The sequence below is a fragment of the Salmo salar genome, chromosome ssa03, assembly GCF_905237065.1.
Source record: "Salmo salar chromosome ssa03, Ssal_v3.1, whole genome shotgun sequence".
Lineage (NCBI taxonomy): Eukaryota > Metazoa > Chordata > Actinopteri > Salmoniformes > Salmonidae > Salmo > Salmo salar.
This window is the reverse complement of record NC_059444.1, coordinates 39,421,885-39,439,470: the sequence shown is the minus strand read 5'-3', so window position 1 is coordinate 39,439,470 and position 17,586 is coordinate 39,421,885. Positions and strand designations below refer to the sequence as shown.

Below are 17,586 nucleotides of genomic sequence, written 5' to 3'. Positions count from 1 at the left end.
TAAATTGATTTGTGTTTGAAAGCCCCACATTGGCTCCCTAAGAGCAACCTCGGATATCTAATAAACAGCCCCTCTACGTCTCTGCTACTGCACTGATATCGCCTGAAAACAATAGTCGCTGTGTGTAGCCATGGCAACGTCCTATATCCACACTGCCCTAGACAATGGCACATTCCCTATCAAATCACACTGTGTCTACTTCCTGGACCAGAATGAGCTGAAGTGCATGTCTCTATATGGGGAATAAAAAAGCACTCAAACCTATAACCTGCATGGTGAACCAACTAAAGAGGCTTTCAGAAGCTCTACCCTTCTAAAATAGGGAGAAGATATGGAGTATGGTTTTGCTTGTGGTAAATATTGAAAAAGAAGCGGGTCTTTCATGCTTTTCACTGGGCCTAGGAAGACTGGAGGAAAATATGCAATCACACTGAGAAATTTACCAGCTAATTAAGCAACAGTTATTCAACACAGGTGGTGATACCTGATAGAGACAAAACTCTATGGAAGAAATGTCATGATAAGTTTTCAATCAATCAATTTAATCTATTTATAAATCCCTTTTTACATCAGCACATGTCACAAAGTGGTTGTACAGAAACCCAGCCTAAAACCCCAAAGAGCAAGCAATAACAAAGAGTTCAAGTACATTGCTCAGAGACTCAATTATTTGGAGGATGGGCTTGTGGTTGGGGTTGAGGATGTACCCTAGTGAGAGGTAAGTGGCGTCGACCTGCTTTCACAATCTACCAGTACTGCTGATTATCATTGATTATCATCATTCAAAGCCAGATACCAACAAAGCATTCTCTTACCAAAAACAGTGCTAAACTGTTCTGATTCACAATTGCCTACAGTATATTGAGATGTCAATCATTTCCAAGTTGAGTACTTAGAATATTGATTATCTGCTACACCCTGATCTGTTTCACCTGTCATTGTGATTGTCTCCACCCCCCTCCAGGTGTCGTCCATCTTCCCCATTATCCCCAGTGTATTTATACCTGTGTTCTCTGTTTGTCTGTTGCCAGTTTGTTTTGTTTCGTGAAACCTACCAGCGTTTGTTCCCCTGCTCCTGTCTGTTCTTGCTTCTGTTTTCTAGTCCTTCCCGGTATTGACCGTTCTGCCTGCCCTAACCCTGCCGTTCTATACCTTGCCCCACCTCGCTTTTGCACCCTCTCTGGATTACTGACCTCTGCCTGCCTTTGACCTGTCGTTTGCCTGCCCCTGTACTAGAAATAAACTTTTGTTTCTTCGACACTGCCCTGCATCTGGGTCATATCCTGAGTTGTGATAGGTCTCCGCCGTGGCCCAGGTGAGTGCCCTCCCGGACATCAGCATTATGATGTATGCTGTCCTCTAGGGCAACGAAGAAGGCTGCAGCTCAAAAATGAGGGAGCACTGGGAGAGAAAAGCCCGGCACATTCCAGAATCTCCAGCATAGTGCTCCGGAGGAGGTAAGTGGGGTTCTCCTGAGTTGTGATAGTACGAACTGGCCATGACTGACCCAGCAGACTCAGACCAGCACCGCAACTCCCTCTCCACCCAAGGAGCCACCATTGGAAGGCACGAGGAGTTGCTTTGTGGTCTCATTGAAGGGTTCCAGATCTTGGCCGGACGCCATGACCGAGCGTTTAACACATTGCTGGAGCAATTCCGTGGGTTGTCTGTTAGGCAGCCTACCACAGTGGTGCTCTCCCAGCCTACTCCAGTGTCCCGAGAACCCTGCTTACCTCCTCTGGAGCACTATGCTGGAGATTCTGGAACGTGCCGGGCTTTTCTCTCCCAGTGCTCCCTCATTTTTGAGCTGCAGCCTTCTTCATTCCCCTAGAGGACAGCGTACATCATAACTCTGATGTCCGGGAGGGCACTCGCCTGGGCCACGGCGGTGTGGGAGCAACAATCTGCCGTCTGCCTCAGTCTGGAGCAGTTCGTGGAGGAGGGTCGGGAAGGTTTTGATTCTCCGTTGTTTGAGAGGCTGCTCGCAAGCTGCTCCAGCTACGTCAAGACTCCCGTAGTGTGGCAGACTATGCGGTGGATTTCCGCACGTTGGCAGCTGAGTGCTTGGAACCCGGAAGTGCTGTTCAACATGTTCCTACACAGAGTATTGGAGGAAGTAAAGGACGAGCTTGCAGCCTGGGAATTACCGACGGATCTCGACTCACTCATCGCCTTGGCCATTCGGATCGATGGGCGACTACGGGAACGCAGGAAGGAGAGGAGATTCGATTCCACTTGGCCTCTGAGGTATCCCGGGAGTCCCCGACGGATGTGTTGCCAAGAGAACCCGAGGCTACCCGAGTTCCCCCGAGAGCCTCTGAAGACTGCCGATTCATCTCTTCCCAAGCCCATGCAACGAGGCAGAGCTAGGCTGTCTCCAGCTGAACGGCTATACAGGCTTTACACTAAGAGCTGCCTGCATTTCATCTCCACCTGTCCACTAAAAGACCAGGCTCACCGGTAGGAGCGAGTACTCTGGTGGGCCATACGGAGAACTTTTCCTCTCCCCTTACTCACATCCCTCTTCATGCCATGTTGCTGTTGGGGAACCAGTCGGAATCCCTCCGGGTACTCATCAACTCTGGGGCCAATGAGAGCTTTATGGACGCTACCCTGGCTTCCGAGCTGGATATCCCCACTCAGCCCCTCTCCATTCCCATGGACGTTAGAGCACTGGACGGGCGCTCTATAGGCTGGGTCACCCACAATACCACCCCTATCAACCTATGTGTGTCAGGGAACCATAGTGAGACGATCCAGTTCCTGCTCATTAAGTCTTCTCAGGTTCCCGTGGTATTGGGATTCTCCTGGCTCCAGCGACACAATCCCCTCATTGACTGGTATGCCGGTGCCATATGACTGCGGGATTTACCTTCTCCCAGGCACCACTCCGTCCCGGGGACAACTGTACTCTCTGTCGGGTCCGGAGACCAAGACTATGGAGACCTACATTGAGGACTCCCTAGCTGCTGGGTTCATCCGTCCATCTGCCTCCCCTGCACCCGTGCATCGATTACCGGGTTCTCAACAACATCACGGTGAAGAACCGCTACCCACTAACTCTCATCTCCTCGGCCTTCAAGCCGCTCCAGGGGGCCACCGTGTTCTCCAAGCTGGGCCTACGGAATGCCTACCACCTTGTGCAGATACAGGAAGGTGACGAGTGCAAGACTTCCTTCAACACGGCCAGCGGTCACGCGTATCTGGTCATGTCATTTGGCCTTACCAACACCCCTGCTGTGTTCCAGGCTCTGGTTAATGATGTTCTCCGCAACATGTTGAACCGGTTTGTCTTCGTCTACTTCAATGACATCCTCGTCTTCACCCACTCCACCCAAAAACACGTGCTCCACGTCTGACAGGTTCTCCAATGCCTCTTGGAGAACCAGCTTTCTTAAAAAGCAGAGAAGTGTGAATTCCATCACTCCACCATCCTTTCAGGGTTACATCATCGCTGCAGGGAGTGTACAGATGGATCCCGGAAAGGTGTAAGTGGTGGTGGATTGGCCCCAGCCTACGTCCAGAGTAAAGCTGCAACGTTTCCTGGGATTCACCAATTTTTATTGCCACTATCCGAGGCTACAGGTTCCATTCACATGGTCCCCAGCTGCTGACCGGGTGTTTCGGGATCTCAAACACCGCTTCACCACATCTCCCATCTTGGCGTTGAAGCAGTGGAGGCACTGTCTGAAGTGGGCGGAACATCCTTTCATTGTGTGGACCGACCACAAGAACCTGGAATATCTCCTCACCGCCAAGCGCCTCAATTTCAGGCAAGCTAGGTGGGCCCTATTGTTCACTCGGTTCAACTTCTCCCTCTCATACCGGCCGGGATCCAAGAATGTCAAGCCAGATGCGCTGTCAGGCCGCTATAGTTCCACGACTACTACCTCGGACCATCCTTCCCACCTCGTGCCCCGCAGTTGGGGAATAGGGAAGCAGCGTTCCCAGCCAAGCATTGTTCCTAAGTTCTGCTACCTTGGAAGCACATTAACAACTGACTACAAGAGCAATGCTGACATCCACCTATGCATTCTGCCGGGCAGCCTCAACCATGGCCAGTCCAAACATCCTCTGGAAACAACAAAAACAAAACTTTGCATATACGATAGCCTGGTCATCTCTATCCTGATGTATGGATCAGAGTCCTGGACCCTCACCTTGGACCTCATACGTTGTCTGGACACCTTTGACTCCAAGTGCCTCCGCCGCATACAGGGCATCACATGCCGCGACCACATCCCGAACTCTATGACTAACCCCGTCTCCTCCCTGGTCAGAGCGTTCCGACACTGACTGTTCAGTCACCTGGTCAGATCAAACCCACCTCTGGAGCCTGCCCTTATCCTCAAAGAGCCATCCACCAACTGGCCACACCCAAGAGGAAGATGGATAGCCAGATGGTCCGACCAGTCGGAGGACAACCTACAAAGCCTCGAACTTGGCCCAGAATAAGATGGCGTGGAGATCCATTTGTCGAGGCGCTAAGCTCCAAAGAGCAAGTGAAGATGAGTGTACTTTTGGAGTGTCTACTGGCAGGATGTCTTCAAGGTGTGTGTTTGTGAACACTGTTCAATCATAGCATTCTTAATAGATGATTGCTTTGGAACTGCCAGAATGGTATACTACGAAGTAAGCTAGATCTACTCAGGCTTTTATATAGCTAGCCAGCTTCAGTTAGCTTCATCTTCCAGCTCAGGTTTCATCCGTACGACGGTGGATATTTGCTTGTCTGCCAGATGCTAACTCTAGCAGGCTTGTAACTGTGCATGCATGTTGCGCATGGCTAGTCGAACTCTTCATCGAGACAATGCTGAAACAAATCCATGGGTCAGTGCCACGTTCAAATTTTGGCTGAAATCAACACGAAAGAAAAGTTTTTGCAAATTCAGCAAGCTATGGTGTGAAATAGGCTAGAAGTGCCGTTTTTATTTTATTACGTTCGTTAATGCCGTCTTTGATGTGGGTTTGTGCTTCAATGCACAAGCACCTTCTTCCCCACCTATTGATAAAATAAATGTGATATTCATACAAGTTTTACTGTGCGTAAACTTTCAAATGCATCCTGTCATTACTTAATGTGATAGCTATTTGAACTACTTATTAAAACATTTGATTAATAAAATATTTGTTGTTTTACTCAAATGAAGGGGATGATGCAATCTCTGCAAGGAAGGGAATCTGATTTCATTGGTACTCAACTAGCGGCTCAGTCATTTCATTCAGGGAGTGGATTTGGCCTTGAATTAGCCTGCCCCATAGCAGGTTAGTTTTGAAGTATTCGTTGCCATAGAAAGGTACCTCGCTAAAAGGTGAGCCACTTTCATATGACCGGTTATCCCAAGTTGAACTCCGTTGACCAAAGTTACCTCGCCAACTCTTCAAACCTGCTTCGTAGGATAGGGCTCTGGTGTCTCTAGTCCCTAACAAACCTAGACACTTCCCCTGAATATGATCAGGTCAGATGGGTGTAAGCAGTGTCCCCTCACACAAACGGAGCACATGCATTTACCACAAGGGCGCTGGGTTTGCCTAGCAGAACACTTGAGCTAAATGGACCAAGCACAAACCATACAGAAAAACTAGGACATCACTCACACAAACACGTCTCTCAGATAGACACATACAGCGACAAATCAAGTGTTTATTACAAAACATCTGTAAAAATGTACAGAAATAAACAATGTTGCAACAAACTACATCATTCTTTCTAAATAAAAGTTCAAGAGAAAGCCAATTAGGACAGATGGCTTGACAGTGACAAGAAGCAGAGTATGCAATGACAAAAAAAAAAAAAACAGCTGTCAAAATAATATATCCATGACAGGAAGGAGTTACTGAGTTGCGAGGCGAAACAATTCTAGAATGTCTGTACAAAATTAGACTGCATTAGAAATCCCAGTGTAATGCCCATCACTAAACGAAGTGTCTTTACTCCGAATAAACAGTAAAGTGTCTAACAAAACACAGATTTGATCATGTATGCTAGCTCTATGGCAAAACCAATGTTACTTTTTAACATTTCACAACACCTGCCTTCAATTTCCACCCGTTAGCCCCCTCTGCAAGACACTACTATGTCGTAGTGCTCTACTACAGAGTTCTAAGCGTGTGCTTGACCCATGCCTCACTTAGCTGTGTTTGAAATGTAATATATATTATATGCCATTTAGCAGACACTTTCATCCAACGCGACTTACAGTCATGCATGCATACATTTTAAGTATGGGTGATTGTGTGGTGTTGGGTGGCCTTGCTTTGGCTCTTCTAGTGTACATGTTTTTCATGGTCAGATTACTATTATATTCAAGGCTCTTCTTTCCCTTCTCTATATCTGTATTGCTGAGAAATGTTCACTAGAGAGCCCCACTCCTGCTGGTTCTCCCTGTTACTTAATCAAGCCTTCCCTATGTTCTGTCAGAGGTATACAGTAACAGTCAAACGCTTGTACAATAATAATGAAGACATCAAAACTATGAAATAAAACATATGGAATCATGTAGTAATTTCCACCCGTTAAAATTGTTAAAGACATATTTTAGATTATTCAAGGTAGCCACCCTTTACCTTTGACAGCTTTGCACAATCTTGCCATTCTCTCAACCAGCCTCATGAGGAAGTCACTTGGAATGCATTTCAATTAACAGGTGTGCTTTCTTAAAAGTTAATTTGTCGAATTTCTTTCCTTCTTAATGTGTTTGAGCCAATCTGTTGTGTTGGGCTAGAATACAGAAGATGGTATTTTACCAAATAGGACCAAGTCTATATTATGGCAAGAACAGCTCAAATAAGCAAAGAGAAACGACAGTACATAATTACTTTAAGACATGAAGATCAGTCAATCAGTAAAATGTCAAGAACTTTGAAAGTTTCTTCAAATGCAGTCGCAAAAACCATCAAGCGCTATGATAAACTGTCTCTCATGAGGAAGTTACCTCTGCTGCAGAGGATAAGTTCATTAGTTACCAGCCTCACAAATTGAAGCCCAAATAAATGCTTCACAGAGTTCAAGTAACAGACACATCTCAACATCAACTGTTCAGAGGAGACTGCGTGAATCAGGCCTTCATGGTCGAATTGCTGCAACCAATACTAAAGGACACCAATAAGAAGAGACTTGCTTGGGCCAAGAAACATGAGAAATGGACATTAGACCAGTGGAAATCTGTCCTTTGGTCTGTTGAGTCAAATTTCGATATTTTTGCAGTTAGTGGGACTTTCATTTGTTTTTCAACAGGACAATGACCCAACACACCTCCAGGCTGTGTAAAGGCTATTTGACCAAGAAGGAGAGGGATGGAGTGCTACATCAGATGACCTGGCCTCCTCAATCATCCAACTTCAAGAAAATATAAAATAAAATATAAAATATTTTGATTTGTTTAACACTTTTTTGGTTACTACATGATTCCATATGTGTTATTTAATAGTTTTGATGTGTTCACTATTATTCTACAATGTAGAAAATGGCAAAAATAAAGAAAAACCCTTGAATGAGTAGGTGTGTCCAAACGGACTGGTACTGCACATTCTCACTTACACAGACCTTTCTGCATTGGTCCCAGGCAGCATGTTACCATTGTTCTAGGTCAGTGTGTATAAGAACTGATGAGTTGGGAGGGATAATACTAAGACACTACTGGCTGATTCTTTACTCTGTTTGGCTCTTGGGGGCTGTCTGAACTGTCAGAGAGAGAGGGTTGGGGAGCTGGCCCCCTCGTTCTGGTCTCCACCTCTGGACAGGTCCTGGTTCTGTGTTTGGACTGGGATAGGGCTAGAGTCAGTACAGGCCTGCAGGTCTTTCTCACGCTCTTCTGTCGTTTGTTCCGCCCTCTCTTTCTTTACTGCAATCTTCTCTTCATCCACCTCTTCCTTCTTTGGTTCACCTAGTCTTTTCCTACCCTCTCTTTTAGCCTCTTTCTTCACACCCTTCTTTACTTCCTTCTTTGTAGCGATGGCAGGAAGTGGTTTCTGGTCAGGAGTGGAGCTCTCGCAGACGGTGGGCCCGTCCCACTTTGGAATGTCCAATCCCAGCAATTCCATCAGCTGGCTCATGACCTCGTCCACATAACCGTTGATACGCAGGTGCGCATGTTTGTCCTGCCAGACAGAAACGAACATGAGCTTGAGACCTCGACCGGTAACAACCTAGTACCTAACACGTCAGTGTTTGCAGAACACAAATGACAGAAGGGCCTCCTGGCGTATATACTCTTGGAGTATATACTTAGCATGTGATGTAACCTGATCCAAAAAAAAACGACAGGCCCTCAAATGAGATCCGTCAGCTGCGAAAATGTAACTTGTCCACCTTTAAGGGTGAAACCACCCAGACAAGTGCAGGACTACACATCAAGATGCTACTGCATCTTACTTATGCCTTTGTATTCCTTACGGAACATAGGCCATAATTGAATTGCCTCCAAGCTTTCTACAGGTCCTGCAGTAGGATTAGCTTAGAGAATGTGTTGAGTCATTAATCAAGTATGATCTCACTGAACACATTGGCTGAATTATTCATGCAGCTGGGTTTCCATTTTTAACTTGAAACTTCTGTACAACACCAGACCTTAGAATTACACGGTTCTATGTGACAATAGGAAACTTCTGAAGATAATAGGCTGTAAACATCCGAGAGCTAGTTGATTTGAACTGTGCAAACAATCATTTGTGGAAATTGGCCGATATTGCGTTCATGTGTGTGTACGTGTAGTTTGCGAGACTCACATGTTTGGTGGGCTGAAGGTTGACGATGACCACCTTGCCCCCCTTGCGTTTGGTGAAGAGGGGCAGGTCTCCGCTGGGCTTGATTTGCAGAGAGGTACCCAGGGTCAGCGCCAGGTCGGCCCGTCTAGACAGAAACACCACATTACCCATAATCATTACCTAGAAACAACCAGGTCCACCACCTTAGAACCTGCTATATACAGTGCATTCGGAAAGTATTCAGACCCCTTGACTTTTTCCACATTTTGTAACGTTACATCCTTATTCTAAAATTGATTAAACAGCTTTTTCTTCCTCAATCTACACACAAAACCTCATAATGACAAAGCAAAAACGGGTTAAATTCTTTTTGTAAATGTATAAATACAAATAAACTGAAATATCACATTTACATAAGTATTCAGACCCTTTACTCAGTACTTTGTTGAAGCATCTTAGGCAGCCACTACAGCCTCAAGTCTTCTTTGGCACACCTGTATTTGGGGAATTTTCCTATTCTTCTCTTCAGATCCTCTCAAGCTTGGCCAGGTTGGATGGGGAGTATCGCTGCACAGCTATTTTCAAGTCTCTCCAGAGATGTTCGATCAGGTTCAAGTCCAGGCAATGATTGGGCCACTCAGGGACATTCAGAGACTTTCAGGCCAAATAGTTCAATCTTGGTTTCATCAGACCAGAGAATCTTGTTTCTCATGGTCTGCGAGTCCTTTGGGTGCCTTTTGGAAAACTCCAAGCTGGCTGTCATGTGCCCTTTACTGAGGAGTGGCTTCCATCGGGCCACTCCACCATAAAGGCCTGATTGGTGGAGTGCTGATTGGTGGAGTGGTTGTTCTTCTGAAAGGGTCTCCCATCTCCACAGAGGAACTCTGGAGCTCTGTCAGTGACCATCAGGTTCTTGGTCACCTCTCAGACCAAGGCTCTTCTCCCCCGATTGCTCAGTTTGGCCGGGTGGCCAGCATTAGGAAGCATCTTCGCGGTTCCAAACTTCTTCCATTTAAGAATGATGGAGGGCACTGTGTTCTTAGGGACATCAATGCTGCAGACATTTTTTGGTACGTTTCCCCAGATCTGTGCCTCGACACAATCCTGTCTCGGAGCTCTACGGACAATTCCTTCAACCTCATGGCTTGGTTTTTCCTCTGACATGCACTGTCAACTGTGGGACCTTATACAGATAGGTGTGTGTGCCTTTCCAAATCATGTCCAATCAATTGAATTGACCACAGGTGGACTCCAATCACGTTGTAGAAACAGCTCAAGGATGATCAATGGAAACAGGATGCACCTGATATCAATTGAGTCATAGCAAAGAGCCCGAATACACATCTAAATAACGTATCTATTTTTTATCAATTTGCAAAAATGTCTAAAAACCTGTTTTCGCTTTGTCATTATGGGGTATTGTGTGTAGATTGATGAGAAATGTTTTATTTCATCAATTTTAGAACAAGGCTGTAACGTTACAAAATGTGAAAAAAGTCAAGGGGTCTGAATACTTTCTGAATGCACTGAACGCTGTGTTAAGTTGTTTTAATGTCACATGTACAAGTACAGTGAACTACTGTTCTTGCAAGCTCTAAACCCAACAAGGCAGTATCAATAATGCAGTAATACTAAAAATAACGTAAGGCAGAACAAAAACACACAAGGGGACTAAGAACACACCCCTGTGGGGGACCCCGTGTTTAGGGTCAGCATGGCGGAGGTGATGTTACCAACCCTCACCACCAGTCCAGGATCCAGTTGCAGAGGGAGGTGTTCAGACCCAGGCACTGTTCCCACAAAAAGATGTCGGCACTGAGCAAATTTCAGGTCTGCTGCAAACTCGAATGTTGTGAAGATTCTGTGTAACTTCCAGCGCACGTTCACCCTGGACACTGAGGCTGTACCCGCTTTAAGTTACCATTTTAACAGTGGCCAAGTAGGTTACTGTGGCTATTTGATCATAATGTAGGCCTACCAGAGTGACCTCCTTCAAAAACAACGGAGAAGATGCATCCCATAACATTTTAACACGGAAATAGCTGTTCTATCATTCAGCCTTGTTAGGTTCTAAATGAACCCAGTAAAAACTCACGGGCAATTATTAAAGCTCCAAACCAAGTTTATTCACCCAATGGGTCAGACAGCTGAACAGACAAAGACATGGTCCCACCAGCACAAGTATATATACTCCAATTTAGGTGAAGTCTCATCCTTCCCTCTAAACATTACATCTTTATTGCTTGGCAGGAAGTTAAGTGATGTGGGTAATAAAGTGTTCCTTCTCCCTTACTGTGACCTTACCTGACCTCGGCCCCCATTCCTCACAAATCCACAGCTCTCCACCCTTATCAGTGACCGCAACCATGTGATTCCCCTTCCTTTACGCAGTACATTCCAAGCCCCTGGCTCATATCCAATATCCCTGGCTCATATCCAACCTTAGTTGACTCCACCATATGCATTCCCCCTACAGATAACCATTAACTTCTGATGTAACAACCATTAACTTCTGATGTAACAACCAGACAACCAGCCCTTCTCCTTTCCATAGGATACCTGATGTCTAACAATATTTTAGAAGTCAGAACCAATCAGTCTGCAGTAGCAGCCAATGTGTGGTGTAGGCCTTAATTCCACGAGACTTTGGAAAAAAACATGCAGGGCTTGACATTAACCTGTCCTTCAGATAAGTAGGTGACCTAAAATGTTGTGCTGTTCGATGCAAGACACCACTTTACAAAATAAAATTCATTATTATTCCCATACCATTACTACAGAGAATCTGACAAATTATGCTACCCTCTGCCTATTGGCTACTTAGCCTGCCTCAAAAGCTAGGTCAGGGCCAACAAGGATCTGTGACAGACAATTTTTCTCATCTAAATCACTTCAGTCTAATTATATAAGTGCAATGTGTGTGTGCGCGCATAAATGTATGGTATTTATGAGGACAAGCATAAGGACCTTCATATCAAAATGCAACCGTTGGCCTTTGAATTGTAGATTTAATGAAGAGGAGAATGGTCATCCATGAAAGGACATTACGTTAGGAATTAGTTGACCCAGAAATGGAGCGGTGGTTTGCACATCAATAGATAGAGGCATACACAAGACGGTGCCGCCATATAACAGGTCAATATGTTACACACGGGTTAACTAACATTCTGACCTACAGGGCCAACACAAATACTCTTACTTATTTAAAGAGGTGCTCTGCTTTTGTTCTCTCTTTCTCTGTCTGTCTGTCTGTCTGTCTGTCTGTCTGTCTGTCTGTCTGTCTGTCTGTCTGTCTGTCTGTCTTTTTCTCTTACCTGCTAGCTTCTTCGGCTCTGTTGAGGTCTTTTTCAGGCAGAGCTTCCTCCCAGTCCAGTATGGTACTGATGAGCTTCCCCCTGTGTGAACACACACACACACACACACACACACACACACACACACACACACACACACACACACACACACACACACACACACACACACTTTAGGGTAATTTCTTAGCAGACACCTGGCTATGTACTGGTACAGCGTGATGATCTCTGATATCTTATCAGTGTCGCGGATTATTGTATTTCCCCGAAATACCAAGACGGTGAAGCTGTATGAGTAATCCCCAGTGTGTGCGTGTTGTGTGTGTTACCTGCAGGACCTGAGTCCTCTTCCCCGGACCTCCTCACAGTATTTTCCAGTGGGTTTCAGCCCCATCACACCAATCACCTTTTCCCGCACGTACTGCCTGAAAAACCACACATTCATCAGAACCTGTGATGCCTTTCACCTTGACTTACTGGTGAAGAACCGTCGGTGAGGCAGTGCCATATAATTCAGCATTAGAACTCTGATGGACAGTGCCACTTTACAGGTGACAGTTATCAACACAGATCAGCGAACAAACACATTTCAAAGAGTTTAAAGAGTGTGTGAGGTGGCTGATGAAAATACTTTGCTGCTGTTGTCCTGCCCGTGTAGGGGAGTACAGATGGTGGCTGGAGGCTAGATAAGTGATCCCTATTAGTATGTTGCTGGAATGGTTTTCCCCGGCTTACAAGCCAGCCTCCCTTGCCCAAGTTGCCTCAGGTTGTTAACATATGGAAAGTGAGAAGTCTGTCTATTCTTGTTTATTTTCGTGGAACTGACAGTTGAAGTAGGCAAACAGTGTTGGCAGATGTAGATTAGAATCTAGATTAGAATTAGCATTAATGCCTCCCGAGTTGGGAAGCGGTCTAAGGCACTGCATCGCAGTGCTAGAGGCGTCATCATAGACCCGGGTTCGATCCTGGGCTGTGCCGCAGCCGGCCGCGACTGGGAGACCCATGAGGCGGCGCACAATTGGCCCAGCGTTGTCCGGATTAGGGGAGGATTTGGCCGGCTGGGATATCCTTGTCTCATCGCGCACTAGCGACTCCTTGTGGCAGCCCAGGCGCCTGCAAGCTGACTTTGATCGCCAGCTGTACGTTGTTTCCTCCGACACATTGGCTTCCGGGTTAAGCGAGCAGCGTTGTCAAGAAGCAGTGCGGCTTGGCGGGGTCGTGTTTTGGAGGACGCATGGCGCTCTACCTTCACCTTTCCCCGTGTCCGTACGGGGGTTGCAGCAATGGGACAAGACTGTAACGACCAATTGGATATCAAGAAATTGGGAAGAAAACGGGGGTAACAGTAAGAAGATTTTGCATCAATTGAAAACAGTGCAGGGTTAATCAATCTGGCTTTTATATGACGTGTGTACGTGTGACAAAGAGAGTGTGTTCAGCATGAATTAACCAGTTGAGGGCACACAAAATAAAAAAATTGGTTCAAGATTGGCTGAACTGTGTTTCAGTATGCTTTCATTCTAATGTGAAGCGCATAACATTTCTATGCTTTTGAATTCGTCGTGTGTGACATCTTTCACTAAGAGTGGTTTGAACTGACGTACTTGCCACACTTCCCACACTCCTCCACGAACATGTTCCCATGCAACTCAGAGAGCAGATTTCTGAATCAGAGAGAGAAAAAGAGACTGCTTATTTCACATAAGTATGTAGTGACAATAAACAATTTATATCAATGTAAATGAGTGTTGAAGCAACGCACATTGGCTACCCGGACTATCTGCATTGTGTCCCGCCACCCCCACCCGCCAACCCCTCTTTTACGCTCCTGCTACTCTCTGTTTATCATCTATGCATAGTCACTTTAACTATACCTACATGTACGTATTGCCTCAATTAGCCCGACTAACCGGTGCCTGTACATAGCCCCGCTACTGTATATAGCATCGCTACTGTTATTTTCACTGTCTTTTTACTGCCGTTTTTAATTTCTTTACTTATCTATTGTTCACCTAATACCTATTTTTTACTTAAAAACTGCATTGTTGGTTAGGGCCTGTAAGTAAGCATTTCACTATAGGTCTACACCTGCTGTATTCGGCACACGTAAACTTTGATTTGAACAGAGTACTTTAGCATTTCCTTCCCAACTGATTACCATATAGATTGGAATAATGGTAATCTCCTGCTAATGTATTGAATCATATTGATTTCACTCTCTAGCTGTAGCCGTTCCATTTCTATGAAATTCTATTCACAAGAGAGACCAGGGCTTATTCAAAGAGTCTTTAGAGTAGGAGTCTTGATCTAGAATCAGGTCCCTCCTGTCCATAGAATCTTATTATATATGATCTAAAAGGCAAAACTTATCCTAGATCTGCATTTATTCTCTGAGACGCTTGATAAATACAGGTCCTGGTCAGAGAATGATTGTAGTGTTTCATTGGGATAGTATAGCAGGTTTTATATTTTATTTAACCATGAAAAACCCATTGAGATACAGAGTCTCTTTTGCAAAGGAGTGTTACCTGGGGAAGCCGGAGCGGACATGGATGCCGTCCACATTCTGGCTGATGAGGTATTTGAGGTAGCCGGCTCTCTGCAGCCCCAGGAGGGCCATGTGAGTGAGGCTGGGCCGAGCTTCCTCGAATGTGGTGTCAAAGTGGGGAGACTCGCCCCTCTCCTCCATGGTCCACACTCCTTTGGGACCCCTGAGAGAGGGAGACAACATAGAAGTGTGAGAGGTGTGTACAAACGCACGCACGCACACACGTCTAAGGTTATGACAGGGCAACATACGAGACAGACTGTCAAGCAATCTCTCCACATCTCTGTAGTAAGGTGTGGCATCTGTTGTGGTAACTGCCGGGCTTCAAAAGGCAAGAGATGCATTTCTATGCAAGAGGAAGAGCGAGACATACCGAGAATACAGAATGAAGGCCTTAGCATTCTCCTCTCTCCCATTCTCTTTTAACTGACACAGCCCCCGCTCTCTCACCTCTCACAGTGTGACTTATCGTCTGCTCAGACCAGATCAAAGCTACTCAGCCATTTGGTAAGACAGTCATTAGGCTAGAGGAGTACGTCAGCCAGGTATTACGTACTTATCTTTTATAGAAAAGGGCCGTAGGACATGAAGAGCAATGAAAGTCTGCAAACTGGCTTTAGGGGGGAACGTGTACTTTTTATGCCTAGGTTTTTCAGTAATGGACCATTAATTAAATTCAAGGACAAACAGACAGGCAGGCAGACAAACCAGAATGACAGAAGGCTGATTAATTAAATATGAATGTAAAGTCCCCTAGTCCTTTTCCGCACAGCAGCAATGGGGAAATGGGAAAACACAAGCAGAGACAGAGATAATAAGAATTACATTGTAATGACAAGTAATATAAAAGAAAACGTTGGAAAGTTGGTGTTAAAGTCAACATCACAGAGATCCAGCCAACACTAGGTACAATCATTGCTCTGGTAATAGAGCTAGCCTATACTGCCCCCCTCTGCTGATACCACAGTACTGCAGCCAAATAAGAGGATGGTGTTGACTCACATTTCCTATATTCTTACTTGAATCGTTTAAAAACGCATCCTTCATTATTCAATTTCTTGAGTGAGAAAAAGACACTGATCCAATTCAAGTAGGTTCATTGAACAGGACGAGCCTTTACTAATAATACATTTCTAAACTGGCCAAATCTTCTGTGTCAGTTCAGCACAGCCATGAACCAAGCCTTTACAACCAAGGAGAGGTGGAGGAGAGTGTGCTTCTTTAGCCTATGGAGATGAGCTCTGAGTGGTTGAGCGGTACAGGGTAATGGTCTTACCTGAAGTCAGGTATGCCTGAAGAGGTGCTGATGCCTGCCCCAGAGTGGACCACCAGGTACTGGGACTCCCTAATCAGCTGGGCCAGAGCCTCCACCTTCTCCTTTAACTCTTCTTTACTGTCAAACGACTGGGAGAGAGTAGGGATGGGGAGATAATGGGAGAAGAGGGGAAAGTGAAGGGATGATGGGGATGAAGATGAGAGGACAGGACGAGGTGGGAAGAGTAAGAAAGAAGGAAGAGAGTGTAGAGGGTAGTGTTGGTGTAGGGCAGGTTTGACTCATCTATTTCAGTGGGGTGCCCGGTGCAGTGTGTGGAGAACATCGCAAAACGTGCCAAAAGGACTAGGGGCGCCAGCAACAACAACGTAATGGTAGGGGAAACACTACACTGGCGTTCATGTTAGCTTTAGTGTGTAACAACAGAGATAGAATAGTACTAGCTAGGTAGTTTTGAACTACGTGTATATTGGCAATAGCACAATATCAATTTCTACGGTAGTAGGTACACTTCTGTCTAGACTAGAGGGAATCCTCGCTTTGTTACTACTAGTAACTTAGCTAGCTAGCTAACACCTGCCTGTGTGTTTACCTCGGGGAGCCCGCATACACCTTTGTCCGCATATGTAGACAGTCCAGCGGCGTAGTTTACAGACATTACTGCAGCTCCTCAACAAAAACTCAGAAATATACCTCAATGCTATCGTAAATATTCCCGTTCAACGCAATGAGCTTTGTTTCTTTCTGAAAACCAGCCCACTCGCTCGTTGTTGAGACCCAGTTTGGTGACGTCATCCATAAGGGACGATTCCACTTAAAATGACTGATGAGTTATTTGGCTTGGCTGCAGTGCAGATAGAACAATGAGACAGAAAATTCACCGGATGTATAAATGTGAAGCATCCGGTTGGCGTTTCCACTCACTACCAAATATGGTGGTGAGAGGAAGCCAAGTGGCCGGACGGTAGGCATTCTCGAGTATTTCCGGTACTTCCAGGCTGGCAATTTTGAAACGAGTAGGACTTCAGCCACCGAGTTCAAGTAAAATTAACGACTGGGACATCCGACTTGGTGAATGAGTTGTTCATGTAAGAAAACTGTGGCAAGACATCAGTAGATTTATAATTGAACACATTTATGAAGATCTTACAGTATTGTGGAGAGATGCACTGCTTGGAATTTTTACCTACAATAGAAATAAGCTGAAACATTTTTATGTAATTCATTTCATTATTCTTTTGGCCAAATTTCATATTCACTAATGTAAATTTATAAACAAAACACCGCATTTTCTTACCTTACAAAAATAAATTGAACTGTATTTTAAGACAATTAAATACTCTACTAACAAAAAAGCTGTTAGAATTATAAGTGCATGTATGTCTGGCAGACATATCAGTGTGGATGACGGATCACCACCTCAAGCTGAACCTTGGCAAGACGGAGCTGCTCTTCCTCCCGGGGAAGGACTGCCCGTTCCATGATCTCGCCATCACGGTTGACAACTCCATTGTGTCCTCCTCCCAGAGTGCTAAGAGCCTCGGCGTGACCATGGACAACACCCTGTCGTTCTCCACTAACATCAAGGCGGTGACCCGATCCTGTAGGTTCATGCTCTACAACATTCGCAGAGTACGACCCTGCCTCACACAGGAAGCGGCGCAGGTCCTAATCCAGGCACTTGTCATCTCCCGTCTGGATTACTGCAACTCGCTGTTGGCTGGGCTCCCTGCCTGTGCCATTAAACC

General features: G+C 45.5%; 1 protein-coding gene across 1 annotated transcript; it reads right to left on the bottom strand.

The window, feature by feature from the left end:
- Positions 1–6,959: 6,959 nt before the first annotated feature.
- On the bottom strand, positions 6,960–16,677 carry sirt6 (sirtuin 6). Its single transcript, XM_014191348.2, has 8 exons — positions 16,431–16,677; positions 15,842–15,969; positions 14,546–14,728; positions 13,622–13,681; positions 12,347–12,442; positions 12,021–12,101; positions 8,728–8,851; positions 6,960–8,100 (listed from the first exon to the last, which is right to left on the bottom strand). Exons 1-8 carry the CDS (start codon positions 16,494–16,496, stop codon positions 7,687–7,689), a joined length of 1,152 nt encoding a protein of 383 aa, XP_014046823.1. The 5' UTR covers positions 16,497–16,677; the 3' UTR covers positions 6,960–7,686.
- Between the last annotated feature and the right edge of the window lie 909 nt (positions 16,678–17,586).